General features: G+C 31.2%; 1 protein-coding gene across 1 annotated transcript in view; it reads right to left on the bottom strand.

Annotated features, from left to right (window-relative positions):
• The window catches only part of LOC142330890 (alpha-(1,6)-fucosyltransferase-like), a 99,927-nt gene that overhangs the window by 81,793 nt on the left and 555 nt on the right, over positions 1-17,579 (bottom strand). Inside the window, exons 2-4 of the mRNA XM_075376357.1 lie at positions 16,895-17,084; positions 14,476-14,662; positions 10,730-10,967 (exon numbers count right to left, since the gene is read on the bottom strand). Of these exons, the coding sequence (XP_075232472.1) occupies positions 10,730-10,967; positions 14,476-14,662; positions 16,895-17,084 (615 nt within the window). The remainder of the gene's footprint in view (positions 1-10,729; positions 10,968-14,475; positions 14,663-16,894; positions 17,085-17,579) is intronic.

Here is a 17,579-nt window from a genome sequence, read left to right as displayed (position 1 = left end):
GTCACGCAGAAACTACTCAAAATGGTTTCATGGTTGACCAAAATGGATATTTCCGTTGAAATCTGAAAACCGCATTTTTTACGATTACAATACGTCCTTTACTTCATACAAGGAAGTAATAAAAAAGCCGGCGAATAGTTGGCATCGCTAGAAAATTTTGCAGTGCAATCATTTTAAGCTCTATTTGTACCTCAGGGAATGGTAAACGTAATCAAATAATATTTATAGTCGGAGGGATTATCGATTTTTAACAGATTATTAAACTATTATCATCAGTAGATATAATGAAATTAATACAAAATAAATATATACAAATTCAAAAACATAATAAAATAAAAATTACAAACAAATGAGCAACGTATATGAAACTGACGATTTCCATTCACAAATTAAACAAATATTGAAAAACAGAAATCATGTACACGCATAATAATAATTATTATTATTATATAATAAATATTATTACTGCATTTTTTCGGTGTGGCGGTGAACTCGTCACGGCAAATCAGCTAGATATCTAAGTCGAAAATTCTAAGTTTCAAATCATAGTAAAGGTTACTTTTATATAGTTTTAAATACTATATAGATCGTGGATTCTTTTGGATTCCTTTGGCGGTTGGGTTTCAATTAATCACATATCTCAGGAACGGTCGACCTCTCTCTCTTTTACTGTTTAGCCTTCGGAACCACCGTAAGGTATTACTTCAGAGGATGAATGAGGATGACATGTATGAACGTGTAAATGAAGTGTAGTCTCGAACAGTCTCAGTTCGACCGTTCCCGAGATGTGCGGTTAATTTAAATCCGACCACCAAAGAACACCGTTATCTACGATCTTGTATTCAAATCCGTATAATAGTAACTGCATTTACTAGGATTTGAACCTTAGAACCGGACTTGGAAATCAGCCGATTTTCGATGACGAGTTCACCACTAGACCGACCCGGTGGGTTACGCCAGGCTTACCGGAAAAAGAGATACATTTTTTCCGAGTTAAATATACTATTCTGCATCAAAATACTAAGCCTAACCCGTTGCAGGTTGATAATTTTAATCTATTTATCAAAGGAACTTGTGAACATCGTTCAGCAAAGTAAATCTGACTAGCGTCTCTTGTATCTTAAGTATTTTACACGTGTCACTGACATAAGAAAGATTAAGACAACAGGTGGAATATATTAATAAATTAATTAATTGTTAATAATAAAGCCGTATAAAAGTAACTTCCTTTACTAGGATTTGAATCTTAAAACGCTCGACTTCGAAATCAGTTAATTTGTGATGACGAGTTTAACCACTAGACCGATCCGTCGGGTTAGGAACGGTCGACCTGAGGCTGTGGAAGACTATACTTAGTTTATATTCATACATAATACAAAATGAATCGCAGGTAATATTCAGCCCTAAATATCTTCATTCGTTTCATTACAGAGATCGGTCGTATAATTAATATCGTTACTCTCAGAAAAAAGCAACTCTGCTGCTTTATATGCGTTGTAGTAACAAGAATGATTGCGTAAAGTGTTTTGTAGAGAACTGTTAAACTGATAAATTTCTTTTTATTTACTGATAACGATTGATTATAACTGAAAAAAATCTGCTCTTAGCTAAAATTTATCGATTTTTTTAAAAACATTTCTTGCGCTTTAGTTTATTTTTCTTAAATAACAGTTTATTGTATCTCTTTTATTTTAATTTGAATAAAATAAAAATTATAATTTGAATAAAATTAAACTCTTATCGGTAATAGTCAAAGTTTAACGTGCAAAACCATTATAATTTTACCAATCCGGTCAATGTAATGTACATTCATTCCTTTTAACAAATGTTGGCAAAGTATTCCGTGATTTTTCTCCGGGTATCCTTATCAAGACGCGATTATCAAAATAAGGTTTAAGAATCAAAAATTAAAAATTTCGAATAAACTTTTTTTATTTTAGGGGATTTGTAACTCTGCGGGAAAGGTGAAGGAAAAAGGTTTTATATAGATGTGATTAGTAACAAAAAAAAAACAGAAATAATTTTTAAAAATATTGAAAAAATTAAAGTACAACTTTTATGAAAGTAATGAAAATAAAGATTGCTTCTCATTTCGGGTCTAGAATATAATATAGATGCCAAAGCTACTTTAATCTTCTTAATATCTCTTTAAGTGATGAAAAAAATTTTAAGAAAGCAAAAAAATAAATAAATAAATAAAACAGAACTTTAGTGGTGGGGGAAAATTTTTTTTTTTCTAAAAATATTCTCCTCTATGAATCATGAGACCTTGCCGTTGGTGAGGGGGCTTGAGTGCTCAGGGATACAGAGTAGCTGGACCGAAGGTGCAACCATATCGGAGAGGTATCTGTTGAGAGCCAGACTAAGGAATGATTCCTGAAAGAGGGCAGCAGCTCTTTCAGTAGTTGTTAGGGGCGTGAGTCACAATGACTTAAACGGCCGTATCAACATCACTCAGTCCTCTGAGTACTGCGCAGCTGAAAGCAATGGAAAACTACAGCTGCTTTTTTTCCAAGAAAATGTGGCTCTCTGCATTTTCACATAGCAACAATGGAGGCGCCTTCCTTGGTAAAATATTCCGGAGGTAAAATAGTCCCCCGTTCGGATCTCCGGGTGGGGACTACTAAGGAAGGGGTCACCAGAAAATTAAAAAATAACATTCTACGAGTCGGAGCGTGGAATGTTAGAAGCTTAAAAAAGGTTGGTAGGCTAGAAAATTTAAAAAGGGAAATGGATAGGGTGAATGTGGATATAGTAGGAATTAGTGAGGTTCGGTGGGAAGAGGAAGGCGACTTTTGGTCAGGTGATTTTAGAGTAATTAACTCAGCGTCAAATAATGGGCAGGCAGGAGTAGGTTTCGTGATGAAACAGAAGATAGGGAGGAGAGTGGAGTATTTCAAAACGCATAGCGATAGAATCATTGTAATAAGGATAAAATCAAAACCTAAACCGACAACGATTGTTAACGTTTATATGCCTACAAGCGCCCATGATGATGATGAGGTAGAGTGTGTATACGAAGAGATTGATGAAGCAATTAAACACGTAAAGGGAGATGAAAATTTAATAATAGTTGGAGATTGGAATGCAAGCATTGGAAAAGGCAAGGAAGGAAATATAGTGGGTGAATACGGGCTGGGCAAAAGGAATGAAAGAGGGGACCGACTTATAGAGTTTTGCACGAAGTATAATTTAGTAATTGCCAACACCCAATTTAAAAATCATAATAGAAGAATATACACTTGGAAAAAGCCAGGCGATACTGGAAGGTATCAGATAGATTATATCATGGTTAAGCAAAGATTTAGAAATCAACTCGTTGACTGCAAAACTTACCCTGGAGCAGACATTGATAGCGACCATAATTTGGTAATAATGAAATGTAGATTGGGGTTTAAAAACCTGAAGAAAAGTTGTCAGATGAATCGGTGGAATTTAGAGAAGCTTGAGGAAGAGGAGGTAAAGAAGATTTTTGAGGAGGACATCGCAAGAGGTCTGAGTAAAAAAGATATGGTAGAAAATGTAGAAGAAGAATGGGAGAATGTTAAAAAGGAAATTCTTAAATCAGCAGAAGCAAACTTAGGCGGAATAAAGAGAACTGGTAGAAAACCTTGGGTTTCAGACGATATATTGCAGCTGATGGATGAACGTAGAAAATATAAGAATGCTAATGATGAAGAAAGTAAAAGGAACTATCGGCAATTAAGAAATGCTATAAATAGGAAATGCAAACTGGCGAAAGAAGAGTGGATTAAAGAAAAGTGTTCAGAAGTGGAAAGAGAAATGAACATTGGTAAAATTGACGGAGCATACAGGAAAGTTAAGGAAAATTTTGGGGTACATAAATTAAAATCTAATAATGTGTTAAACAAAGATGGTACACCAATATATAATACGAAAGGTAAAGTCGATAGATGGGTGGAATATATTGAAGAGTTATACGGAGGAAATGAATTAGAAAATTGTGTTATAGAGGAAGAAGAGGAAGTTGAGGAGGATGAAATGGGAGAAACAATACTGAGATCTGAATTTAAGAGAGCATTAAAAGATTTAAATGGCAGAAAGGCTCCTGGAATAGACGGAATACCTGTAGAATTACTGCGCAGTGCAGGTGAGGAAGCGATTGATAGATTATACAAACTGGTGTGTAATATTTATGAAAATGGGGAATTTCCATCAGACTTCAAAAAAAGTGTTATAGTTATGATACCAAAGAAAGCAGGGGCAGATAAATGTGAAGAATACAGAACAATTAGTTTAACTAGTCATGCATCAAAAATCTTAACTAGAATTTTATACAGAAGAATTGAGAGGAGAGTGGAAGAAGTGTTAGGAGAAGACCAATTTGGTTTCAGGAAAAGTGTAGGGACAAGGGAAGCAATTGTAGGCCTCAGATTAATAGTAGAAGGAAGATTAAAGAAAAACAAACCAACATACTTGGCGTTTATAGACCTAGAAAAGGCTTTCGATAACGTAGACTGGAATAAAATGTTCAGCATTTTAAAAAAATTAGGGTTCAAATACAGAGATAGAAGAACAATTGCTAACATGTACAGGAACCAAACAGCAACAATAACAATTGAAGAACATAAGAAAGAAGCCCTAATAAGAAAGGGAGTCCGACAAGGATGTTCCCTATCTCCGTTACTTTTTAATCTTTACATGGAACTAGCAGTTAATGATGTTAAAGAACAATTTAGATTCGGAGTAACAGTACAAGGTGAAAAGATAAAGATGCTACGATTTGCTGATGATATAGTAATTCTAGCCGAGAGTAAAAAGGATTTAGAAGAAACAATGAACGGCATAGATGAAGTCCTACGCAAGAACTATCGCATGAAAATAAACAAGAACAAAACAAAAGTAATGAAATGTAGTAGAAATAACAAAGATGGACCACTGAATGTGAAAATAGGAGGAGAAAAGATTATGGAGGTAGAAGAATTTTGTTATTTGGGAAGTAAAATTACTAAAGATGGACGAAGCATTAGCGATATAAAATGCCGAATAGCACAAGCTAAACGAGCCTTCAGTAAGAAATATAATTTGTTTACATCAAAAATTAATTTAAATCTCAGGAAAAGATTTTTGAAAGTGTATGTTTGGAGTGTCGCTTTATATGGAAGTGAAACTTGGACAATCGGAGTATCTGAGAAGAAAAGGTTAGAAGCTTTTGAAATGTGGTGCTATAGGAGAATGTTAAAAATCAGATGGGTGGATAAAGTGACAAATGAAGAGGTATTGCGGCAAATAGATGAAGAAAGAAGCATTTGGAAGAATATAGTTAAAAGAAGAGACAGACTTATAGGCCACATACTAAGGCATCCTGGAATAGTCGCTTTAATATTGGAAGGACAGGTAGAAGGGAAAAATTGTGTAGGCAGGCCACGTTTGGAGTATGTAAAACAAATTGTTGGGGATGTAGGATGTAGAGGGTATACTGAAATGAAACGACTAGCACTAGATAGGGAATCTTGGAGAGCTGCATCAAACCAGTCAAATGACTGAAGACAAAAAAAAAAAAAAATATTCATGTACAAGTTAACAACTTTGCTTGCATAAAGTTTTCTCTAAATCTAACAACACCTTCATTTTTTTTTTTGTCTTCAGTCATTTGACTGGTTTGATGCAGCTTTCCAAGATTCCCTATCTAGTGCTAGTCGTTTCATTTCAGTATACCCTCTACATCCTACATCCCTAACAATTTGTTTTACATACTCCAGGCGTGGCCTGCCTACACAATTTTTCCCTTCTACCTGTCCTTCCAATATTAAAGCGACTATTCCAGGATGCCTTCGTATGTGGCCTATAAGTCTGTCTCTTCTTTTAACTATATTTTTCCAAATGCTTCTTTCTTCATCTATTTGCCGCAATACCTCTTCATTTGTCACTTTATCCACCCATCTGATTTTTAACATTCTCCTATAGCACCGCATTTCAAAAGCTTCTAATCTTTTCTTCTCAGATACTCCGATTGTCCAAGTTTCACTTCCATATAAAGCGACACTCCAAACATACACTTTCAAAAATCTTTTCCTGACATTTAAATTCATTTTTGATGTAAACAAATTATATTTTTTACTGAAGGCTCGTTTAGCTTGTGCTATTCGGCATTTTATATCGCTCCTGCTTCGTCCATCTTTAGTAACCTTCAATAAAGGCTAAAATAAGAAATCAAAATTTTCAAAAAACTATTCTGTATTTTAGGTCCGAGTCTATAATTTAAAAAAATTAGAATAAGTTCAGAATAGTCGGTTCCTGTCTTAAAAATAGCAGTTACAGGTGGTTACTCGTCCTTCGTACGGGTAAAAAAATACTTTGCACGGTTCTTAGCGTCGCCCGAACACCACGAGTAGGTAGGTGAGCGTACTACGGTTTTCTTCATTTTTAGTTTTACGGTTTAAACTTTTTTTATATATATTTTTTGGAACGGTTTGTAAACCTCGTCATCTAAGTTTCGGACTTGTATGCGATATATACACCTTATTTCTATGGAGTGTATACGTACAGATTATTCCAGAAAGGGACTTTGTACCAAGTTACCTACACTTGCCTACGCGAGAAGCGTCGATTCCCTTCGAGCGGTTTGAAACCAGCCGTTTGAAGCGTCCGCTCTTATGACTTATTTTATTGTCATCAAAAAGAATAACTTTAAGTGGAGACTAAAGCCGCCTGAAAGTGAAACGCAAGTCAAAGAAATGTACGCCGTACTTTGTCGCACTTTTAAAGCTTCTTTTCTTGATAACCGATGGAGATATTGAAAAATATATGAAACGTCTTTTGCAGAAAATTTAATTTAAAATACCGTAAGCGGTTTCTGAATTCGACGTACGATTTGGCCATAGTAAAGTTGAATATCGGCATGGACGTAATCGGGTCGTTACCGAGAGCTATTAAAACGGCGCCTTTCTTAAAACTGCGAAAAATTTCGTAACAGCAAAAAGCAGTTCTTTCCGGGTATAAAAACTATGTTGGTGCAAAATTTCATCTCAATCCGTTGAGTAATTTTTGTTTGAAAGAGTAACAGACTCTCGGAAACCACTAGATATCTGTATATATATATATATATATATATATATATATATATATATATAAATAATAACAAGACATATTTTACTTTAAAATATCGCCTTTATTAATCGGTTGGGTTAACCAGTCAACTACACAAACTTATAACTTACCTACACTATGTTTCACTTTGAATTCTCTAAGTTTTCTCAGGTGAAAATACCCATTCATACACACATCAAACAAAATTTAGCATATAAGAGAATAGTGTTGTTAATTTATAAGTTTGTTTAGTTGAACGGCTAACCTAAGTGATTAATAAACGTAATATTTTTAAGTAAAATACGTCTTGTTATTATATTCTATCCAATCAAGAGGAAAAGAAACTGAAATAAATAACATTTAAGTTAATATTAATATATACATATAAAATGTATTCCTATGTTCCAATCAGAATGTAAGATTCATTAAACGAGCAAATTAAAATCCATATTTATTAAATACATTTTATTCTACGAATAACATCAGAAATATATTACATATATATAAAGTTAAATAATGAACAAATATAATTTTTCACATATCTTGATCGCAGCAAAAGGTTTTAAATGTAGTTATTAGCACAATTAAAATTAAATCGGGTTTGACAGTCGGATATAGAGCTACCATTTAAATATTATGCTTTGCTGAAAAACCGATTGCCTTTAAATCTGTAAACCTTTACGTTTCTGTGACCGATTACTTTTAAATCGGTGTCGTTTTCATCGTAATGGTTGTTGTTAAAATTATTATGCCGTCATCAAAAGTACGAGTTAGGATATATATGCTTTGTAGTAACATAATACAACGCATATAGGTTAATTGATTGTTTAAAAGAGAATATGTAGTTTATTTATAAAAAAAATATATATATATATATATATTGTTTTATATATACGTGTAGTTTTAACGTAATTATTCATCAGGAAGAAGACATTTTTTTCGCATTTTTTTGCCGACAAATTTCATTATGCGATACCTGCCTCTTCTGCGTTCGCGAAAAATTAAGTACTAAATCCATCAAACCCGGTTTTCTTTTTCCAAAAGAAGAAGCACACCGGAAGATAGCGGCAGAAGATCGAGTAGAACTTCATCGGTCGCCGGAAACCTGTATTCTCCGATGCGATTCTCTGTACAGAACTTTTAAGGTTACTGGTCGTGTATAATTTCAACCGACTTACAGTAAACGGCAGGTTAAAGAAAAAATAAAAGTTTAAGAAGAAGGTCTCCCGAAAATGGGAGTTAATGAATTCAGTCGGTCAGAATAAGATGAAAAGTAGAAAACCCGGTTTCCTATTCTTTTCCTCCTTAACATACTTAAAAGTGAGTCAACCGCTTCAAAGTTTATACGCAAACTCTCTTCTTAAAGTGAATGAATTATCCTCTCCGTCAAACGAGGACCTCAACTAGTACATCCCTTCTGCCCGAAAGATACTGAAACCGAAAGGCCTCTAGAGGACGGACCTAAGAGGAATTTTGCCGGGAGAGAGATGCAATATATTTTTTCATTTCTCCCGAGGATAATCCCGCTAAAAATTTTCAAAATTAATTACGCCAGCTTTAAAAAAAAAAATTAATGTAATATAGTTCGATCATTAAAAATAACCTACCCGCTAAGTAATAAGAGAGATCCAGCAGCAAGGGACAAATGTCCAGGCGTTGTAATTATAGGACGGGGATATTTCTTCCCCCCGTGATATATTTTCGTTCTTTTCCGTTCCTTACGATATTAATTTTATTTGTACCAAACTTTTCGTCGTGTAAAACATGCGTAGAATATTTGTCGTTCGATGATTGACTTCTGCTAAATATATATATATATATAGTGTGTATATAATAATAGTTTATCATCTTTTACAAAGTATATTCTTTTACAAAATTACATTGTAACTTAGTAACAATTCCTGCAAATTTTTATTTCTTTTCTATTTCTTATTTTTCCATATGTGTACGTTGCAATCTGTTTAGTGATGAACAATAAGCAACTAACCCCCCCCCCCCCCCAAAGATCAATGGTATGAGGATGACACATATGATATGTAAATGAGGTGTATTCTCGTACAGACTCAGGTCGATCATTCCTGAGACGTTTGGTTAATTGAATTCTAACCGCCATAATACACCGGAACCAACCGTTTAGTATCTAAATCCGTATAAAACAATTAGTCTTTACTAGGATTCGAACTTCAGAATCTTCGACTTCGAAAATCAGCGGTAAATCAACTGATTTATGACAAGACCACTAGGCCGGCCCGATAGGCTAGTGAAAACTTAAAATAAAATAAACATACTTATATAGAAAAAAAAAAATGTACAGAGTTATATATATATATATATATATATATATATATATATATATATATATATAATATATTATATATAGTACTATTATAATGACAATGAAAGAAAATCGCCTAAAATATTCTTGATATATTGTAATTTTTAGATCGTAAAAGAATGAAAACTGAATGCTCCCGAAGAAATCCTATATGGGGGTTACTTACCGTCTTCATAATTTAACAAATGTGAAGATTGGAAATATTAATAATCGAATCCTGTACGCTGGGAAGCTATTTCATTAATACGTGTTTCTTCGAAAGATAGAAAAAAGTAGAAACTGCAGCGGTATAAAGTGATTTGACTGTATGAAATATGACGATTTGGAATTCTAAATATACAGAGTGATTACAAATGAAATTTACACTTCGATAGCTTGTTTTCAATAAGCACTGTTTGTAACAGGACAGATATCAACACGGTAGTCGAATTCTTCCCAAACACGTGCAAATATATGTCGGTCAACGGTAGCAACAGCATTTGTGATGCGTTGTTTTAAGTATCGATATCAACAGGAAGGGGCGGTACAAAAACCCTATAAAAAGTAGGAGCAAGGCGTTAAGTCGAGTACACGGTGGCCGACGCTTAGCACCTGTTTTCCTCGGCCGGCAAGTTTTAGACTATTTAAAACAAATTGTTACAGGCTAAAGATATAAATGGGTTAATTAAATGAAAGAGTTGGGACTAGAAAGAGAATCTTGTAAAGCTGCATGAAGCCAGTCAAATGATTGAATTCATATTATTCAAGTAGGCAAGTTTTAGAATACTTAAAACAAATTGTTACAGGCTAAAGATATAAATGGGATAATTAAATGAAAGAGTTGGGACTAGAAAGAGAATCTTGTAAAGCTGCATGAAACCAGTCAATTGATTGAATTCATATTATTCAAGTAGGCAAGTTTTAGAATATTTAAAACAAATTGTTACAGGCTAAAGATATAAATGGGTTAATTAAATGAAAGAGTTGGGACTAGAAAGAGAATCTTGTAAAGCTGCATGAAGCCAGTCAAATGATTGAATTCATATTATTCAAGTAGGCAAGTTTTAGAATACTTAAAACAAATTGTTACAGGCTAAAGATATAAATGGGATAATTAAATGAAAGAGTTGGGACTAGAAAGAGAATCTTGTAAAGCTGCATGAAACCAGTCAATTGATTGAATTCATATTATTCAAGTAGGCAAGTTTTAGAATATTTAAAACAAATTGTTACAGGCTAAAGATATAAATGGGTTAATTAAATGAAAGAACTGGCATTAGTAAGAGAATCTTGTAAAGCTGTAAATAATAGAATAGCTCTTGAATCTAAAAACACATTAAAATTACCATAACTATCAATACTTACCCGACTATTGGTTTTTTAAAGTTAAGTTTTTCAGCAGCAGTATCTAACATAGTTTTAGTAGCTGGTTGAGGTCTTAGTAAATATTTAAAAAATTGTCCAACCCACCATACAAAAGGATTACCACGTAATCTAGAAATTCTAGGCGCTAAATCTTTAGGTATAGATAATGGTAAATATGGTGGTCTAGGCGCTATGGAATCTACTATTGGTAGCTGCACAACCTGAGTATTTGGAGTACCTGGAAAACATTTTTTACTGTTTTAACAAAATATGAATTTATAAATGAGTATAAATAAAGTTTATTAAATAAAATGGATTTATTTAAAATATAAATTTATAATTTTCTAATCTACATGGCACAAAGATAATGCCTCGGCTTTCATCCCGAGGTCCTGGGTTCAAAACCTGGTCAGTCATGGCAATTTTTGTAAGCTATAAATTCCATTTTCACATTCTCAGGTGCAGCTTCTGTGGTGAATTAATTCATCAGTCAAATAAATAATTAAAAATGAAAATTAATTTTAAGTTCAAATTGGTAGAAATCAATAAGTAAAATTATTTTTCCAATAACACTGCTTTTCCATTAACTATACTACAAGAATTATAACTTCCAGAGAAAAATTATTTTCTAATGGCACATTACATTTCTTTAACTCAATTCTTGCCTTATAATAATTAATTATGGCCATGTCTAAAGAGTATTTTGTATTTTCTATGTAAGATCATCTAAAGAACATATATAGAACTGATTTCCCACAAGAATCGTTCGGGCAAATGTTGAGTAGTGTTTTTTTTTGTTTTTCAAAGTGGAAGAATAAAACTACTATTCATTCCTGGAATGTTATATTAATGTGTAATTAGGATTAATCTACATCCTGGTAAGATGGTAAACTACCCTGATTAACCCTATTATGAGCCAGTCCCTCTGTTGGTTGACTGTCTCTCTCTCTTCCTTCCCATCTCTTTTTTTCTTCTTCTTCATTAATGGAAGTTGCATCACCTGCACTGCACTCTTTCTATTTGTGGGATCAAGCCCACAAGTTCAAAATTGGAAAGTAAACTATATAAAACCAGATTATAATAATAATGAAATAAAAGAAACAATATCAAGACAACATTTTATTTACCAAAGATTACAAAAACCGGTATAATGACAATATTCACACATATGTGTGAAATATTTGTAGAAATATGAAATAGATGTAGAATAATTATTAATTTATGTATGTACATATTCCTTAATTTATTATATTGAATGTCAAGATAAATGTAGAGCAGCTATTATTGTATAAATATCTTAATTTACTGGGTTAGATGTTAAGATAAGGAAAATAAGAGACTACTTATGATTGACATTGGAAGTTAAAAGATAAATTACAAACAAAAGTAAAATAGCAATAAATATATAATATGGCAATCTGCTGTGTTTATTCTGTTAATTTCCCTATCCCGGGGTACTGATATAATCAATTTCAGTTGAGAAATATATCAATGTGGATACCCATATATATGTTATCCAAACTGGAGTTGCAGATTTTGCTGAAGCTGTTATATCTTTTTTTATCATTTTTAAGGTATTTTAAGTGTGAAAATAGATGAGGAGGAGGAAATTGAGAGTTATACTGACTGATCAAGTAATAAATGAATCATACAAGAGCTAATAGAAAGAATTTAATGAACAACTTAATTATAAGAAAACTCTTTAGGTCAAGAAAATTTTGTGTGCCAAAGCCATAATATTATGTTGACAGTGGTTTTGTGAAAAATGCCAGAGATGTAATGTAATGTGATCTCCAATTTCTTGTGTTATAATAAAATCTATCTATTATAACCTTTGAAACTTTTAGTATCATTCAACATTAGATATAATGTATATAAATATTGCTAGATTCCACTGGAGCAAAAGAATGTTAAAAGAAAAATTTTATTCAACTAATAAAAGTATTATTTTGTTGTTTCCTTTGTGATTGCTATGATGAACAAGTCTTACAATATTGATATGTTTTTGATCTTTACAAATTATGTAAAGAATGTAGCAATGAAGAATTTGAAATCAATGTACATGATATTAATTGTTACTTCATCCTTGTAATATTACTCAATTATTTTACAATTTCTCAAAAAGTGTATTTTTATTTCATTTCTTTATTACTAATTGGTAATGATGACAGCTGATTAGTTGTCAAGACAGTAGACTAAACCTTTAAAAAAAATAAATAACACAAGCTTAAGTTATACAACATTTTTAAATTTTTGATACGGCTTTATTTATAGATCAATTTTATTAAAATTTTAGTTCTTTCATAATGATAGGTCTAGAAAAATGTTGTCTATATGAAAAAAAATCATCACAAGAAATACCATACTGGAAAAAATGTATTCTTATAAAAATAAGTAAACACATTGCTACCAAGTAATTCATAAACCATGTAAAAATGTAATTTTTACATGGTTTTAACTTTATTAATTTTTTTATTTGTTTAAGCTTTAAAACTGACTTCTAATGCAGTACAAAATATCACTTATAAAAAAAATATTAGCACTTCCTTGATTAATTTTTAATTTTTTAATCATATTGAAAATAATTTTTCATTTTTATGGGACAGCTATTAATAGTAATTAAGCCGATGCTGTAATAAATATTGATTACAAGCAGTATTTCGTAAAACATTCTATATAAAAAAGGTAATAGTATTCAAATAATTTTTATAAAAATAAATTATTTTTGATGATATTAATCATTAATAAAGATAATTTTTTATGTAGTGTAATATAGATTTTACATAATACTCTTACTATTAGTAGTCATTGTAAAATTTTATGTTCCATTTACAAACAGTTAAGTTTTATTATATTACGTGGAAAAATAATTAATAAAGCAGAATTTCAGTTTTTTACTTCAAAATTTTAATAAAATATAAGTAGAAAACAATAAATTATAAGTCACTTTTTCTGTTTTTTCTAAGTATTTTAATAACGTATTTGTTCTGTACATGTAAATAAAACTGCTTCATGCATATCAGCCAAGTAGTTACAAAGTTAAATTTATTTTTTCTCTATGACCCTGCCAGATAAAAAAATGCTATCTAAACACTTGTCTCTTAAAATTTATCAGTCATATAAAGAAAGTTTTTTGAGTCATGAAGAATGTGCAACATAAATGTATATAAAAAAACAACACTTTTTGATATAATTCTTGCCTTAACAGTGAAATATTATGTTCCCTCATGTTGTTAAGGAGAGAAATTTGACAATATACATAAAAGTAATATACTATTATTATTATAAATTTCCTCAATTGAATTGAAGCAGCGTATATAATATTTTTCATAAGGGGATCTGTTGCTTTACATTAACTTTCCCACCTCTTCTAATGGCCACGATCCATGTGAAGCACCTAGGGTACAAGAGCACCACTTAGGGTTGCTATCTCAGAGAGTAATGATGTTTATTATATAGGCAGTACTCCTACAGTAAGTTAAAAGAGGTTATCTTTTGTAGAACTTTATCACTTACATTTTAGCTGGCTTGGCATACTAATATGCAACAATGTATTTGTCTCAGTGAAGAAGACATTTCATTTTTAAATAAGTAAAGGATTTTTATTATTCATAAAAATGAGTATTTCATTTTCAGGAGCAATTTGTGACTCATTTCAGATCATCAACAATCATTATAGTCATGACACTAAACAAACAAATCATCATTGTTATTACATATACATATCTAAACATCAAGAATTTTACCTGGCCAATGACTAGTTGATGTACCAGAAGGATCGACACAAGTATTACTGACTGGTTTATAAATATCCTCCCAGCCTGCTCTATGATACCTCCAACCTTTTGATTTTAATATCATTGTTCTTTCGGTTCCATAAGCTACAATTAAACAGTATACAATATGATGTAATTGACAGCCATAACCACATCCCTGTAAAAATTATTAACACATAAATACATTTAAAAAAATCTTTATGAAAAATAAAATAATTTAATCAAGCACAGTAATCTGCTGGTATGCAAAATATTTAAATCTAATTTCATAAGCAGAAAAAATGTTGTTTTCTTAACATTTAGGCAATAAAATAACATATGATACTTTTAATTTCAATCATTAATGAAATGGTAATTAATTAATGGTCTATAAATTTCAATGATAATGATCATTTTAAACATGTTAATATGAAAAAAAGGATTAAATCAGTTTAAAACAAAAAGATTATATGAAATAGGCTAAAATTTCACTGACTCTGAAATTCAATAATTTGTAATTCTTTTCCCCTCATGTTATTTTCATTTAAATTTTCACAGAATAGGTTTAAATAACTTTAAATACATTATACAGAGATAATTTACAATGTTCAAATAAATTCTCATATTTTTTTTTATTTGAGTGGCACTGAACAGTAAAATGGAAAAAGTTCCTAAAGAGATAATTTAGGAAGCGCAGGAGAACAATAATTTAACAGTGAACAATAATTTGTCAACGGTGAATAGTACATGAATTTAACATTTAAGAACAGCTAGATGTGTAAGAAGATAAAATTTGGAGTGCTGACAACTCCTTGAGAACATTCAAATAATTATACTTTGAGAGAAAAATGTCTGTAACTACTCCTATTACTGATTACCAGATGAACTCAGCTGCATCATGATCCATTCCAATTCTTGGCAGGATCTGGTGACATGAACTGAGACAATTAGGGATATTTATAATTTTTTGAGATATTCAGACCACCAACTGAAATAGCATATTTCAGTGTCTTTCATACGTTCATAATTTATCATCTATTAACTTCCAGAAAAAAGGTTATCACTGATTGGCTCCTAAATAATTCTAAACCACTTCAACCAATGACAGTATTAGATATAATTTTAACAATAAAAATTGAAGGTTTTAATGTATCATTTAATGTGAGTATTTAATGTGTAATGTAATGTGAGTAGAGTTTACACTCTACTCTCTAATTACAAAACATATTACATGATACATATGTACCATGATGTTTTTTTCAGTAATATAAGACATATTTAACATTATAAAGACTAATGACCACAGATAGGTAGAGCTCTCTGTAACTGCATATCTTGATTTACTAATCTGTTTATATGCTATAAAGGTTTGAATGAACAGTCTTAGTTGCTAAACTATGTTACCTTCCTGGCATCATAGCTATGCTGCAAGAAGGAAAGTATGGTAATCAGTCAAAAAATGGGGTATGGGTGTTTTTTGCACTTCTTCACGTTTCATGATCCAGGAATCCCAAAAAGGGATAATGTTCATATGTACATATGTATGTATGTATGTTGGCATTTTTAAAAGTAAATAACTATTGACTGGATAAACTGATTTTGATCAAATTCCATAGAGGCTCGTGTATATGAGGCAATTTATTGATAAAAGTTTGGGATCAATATCTCAAGGGTAGGGAAGATAGTTTCCGAGATCAATTTTCTCAAAATGTTTCAAACATACCCCATTTTATATTAAGCTCAGTACATGGGTACACGTTTATCTTACCATTTAAAAAAAAAAAATTGTCCCCAAATTATCTCCTTGAAAAATTAAAAAAACTGTCTTTCTATTTATTGCATATTTTTTAACTGAAATGTTTTTGTCTTTCTAGGTATATTATTAGTAGGGCAAATAACCCAAAAAAATACTTTGGGAGCAATATTGGGGAGTATTTAGGAACAATTTTTAAGGGAGTTGATCAAATTTTAAGAACATTCAGTTTTGGAAATCTTTAAAACTTTTTTTTGTTTATTTAAACGTTTAATAATAATATTATGATAAAATTTCATCAAAATTCATCCCCACCACCAAAAAAGAAATATTACGTAACTTTTAATTTGTTATACATTCTTGAGTGGAATTTTTTTTTTGTTTTTTCCATTTAACATAGTAAACATAGACAAATCAAAAAATTTTCTTGGGAGGTGATTTTGGGGGATGAGGTAATAGATAAATTCAAAAAAAAATATCAATTTAAAAATTTTTTTTCTTGTATCATTTCTTTTCACTATATACAAATAAATAACCAATGTCAGGAGAGTATGACAACAATGTTATTATTTTTTTTATAAAATAATACATAATATGGAAATACACAATTATTCTTAATGTAAATTAAAAGAGGAAAATCCAACAAAATTATATTACTAGGTGGATCAAATAAATACATATCTTGTTTAAGCTACACAAAAGTTTCCGAGCTTTACTACAATTTGGAGGATTTTGTAAATGCTGTATTCGCCTTTGAACAAGATCAGATAATTCAGCTGCCTCTTTATCTCTCCATTTATCATGACCGTCCGAATCAGCTAATGACTCTATATCTTTTATTAAAGATCTGTAACACAAAAAAATTATGTAATTATAAACATGTATATGTCTTGCTGAAATAAATGTAGTTATACCTGACAATAAAAGCTAAATTTAAATGAAGTTTAACTGGACTATGAATAATTTAGGTAAAAACTATGGTGATATTTATAAATGGAAGCAGAATAATCATGATGAATTCTTGATGAGAGTTTCATAGTCCTATTGTAAGTTAATCACCTCCTCTCTTCAAGCTTCTTCTTTCGTTTTTCTTGAATTCTTATTTCCTGGTGAAGAAACATGAAGAATAATGTAAGCCATAGTATCTGATGAAGCAGCTGTTTCATCAACACAACTTGGCAAGGTAGTGGTGATTCTGCTTATCCAAACAACTCCAAACAATTACAGCTTATGCAACACAGCTCCACTTCCTTCATGAGAGAACAGCAACAAATAATCCAAAAATGTTTTAAAGGTGGGCCTCTTACACTAGTAAAAATAAACTAAAAAAAATAAAAATTGT

This window comes from Lycorma delicatula, chromosome 10, assembly GCF_047948215.1.
Source record: "Lycorma delicatula isolate Av1 chromosome 10, ASM4794821v1, whole genome shotgun sequence".
Classification (NCBI taxonomy): Eukaryota; Metazoa; Arthropoda; class Insecta; order Hemiptera; family Fulgoridae; genus Lycorma; species Lycorma delicatula.
This window is presented reverse-complemented; position numbering and strand designations above follow the sequence as displayed.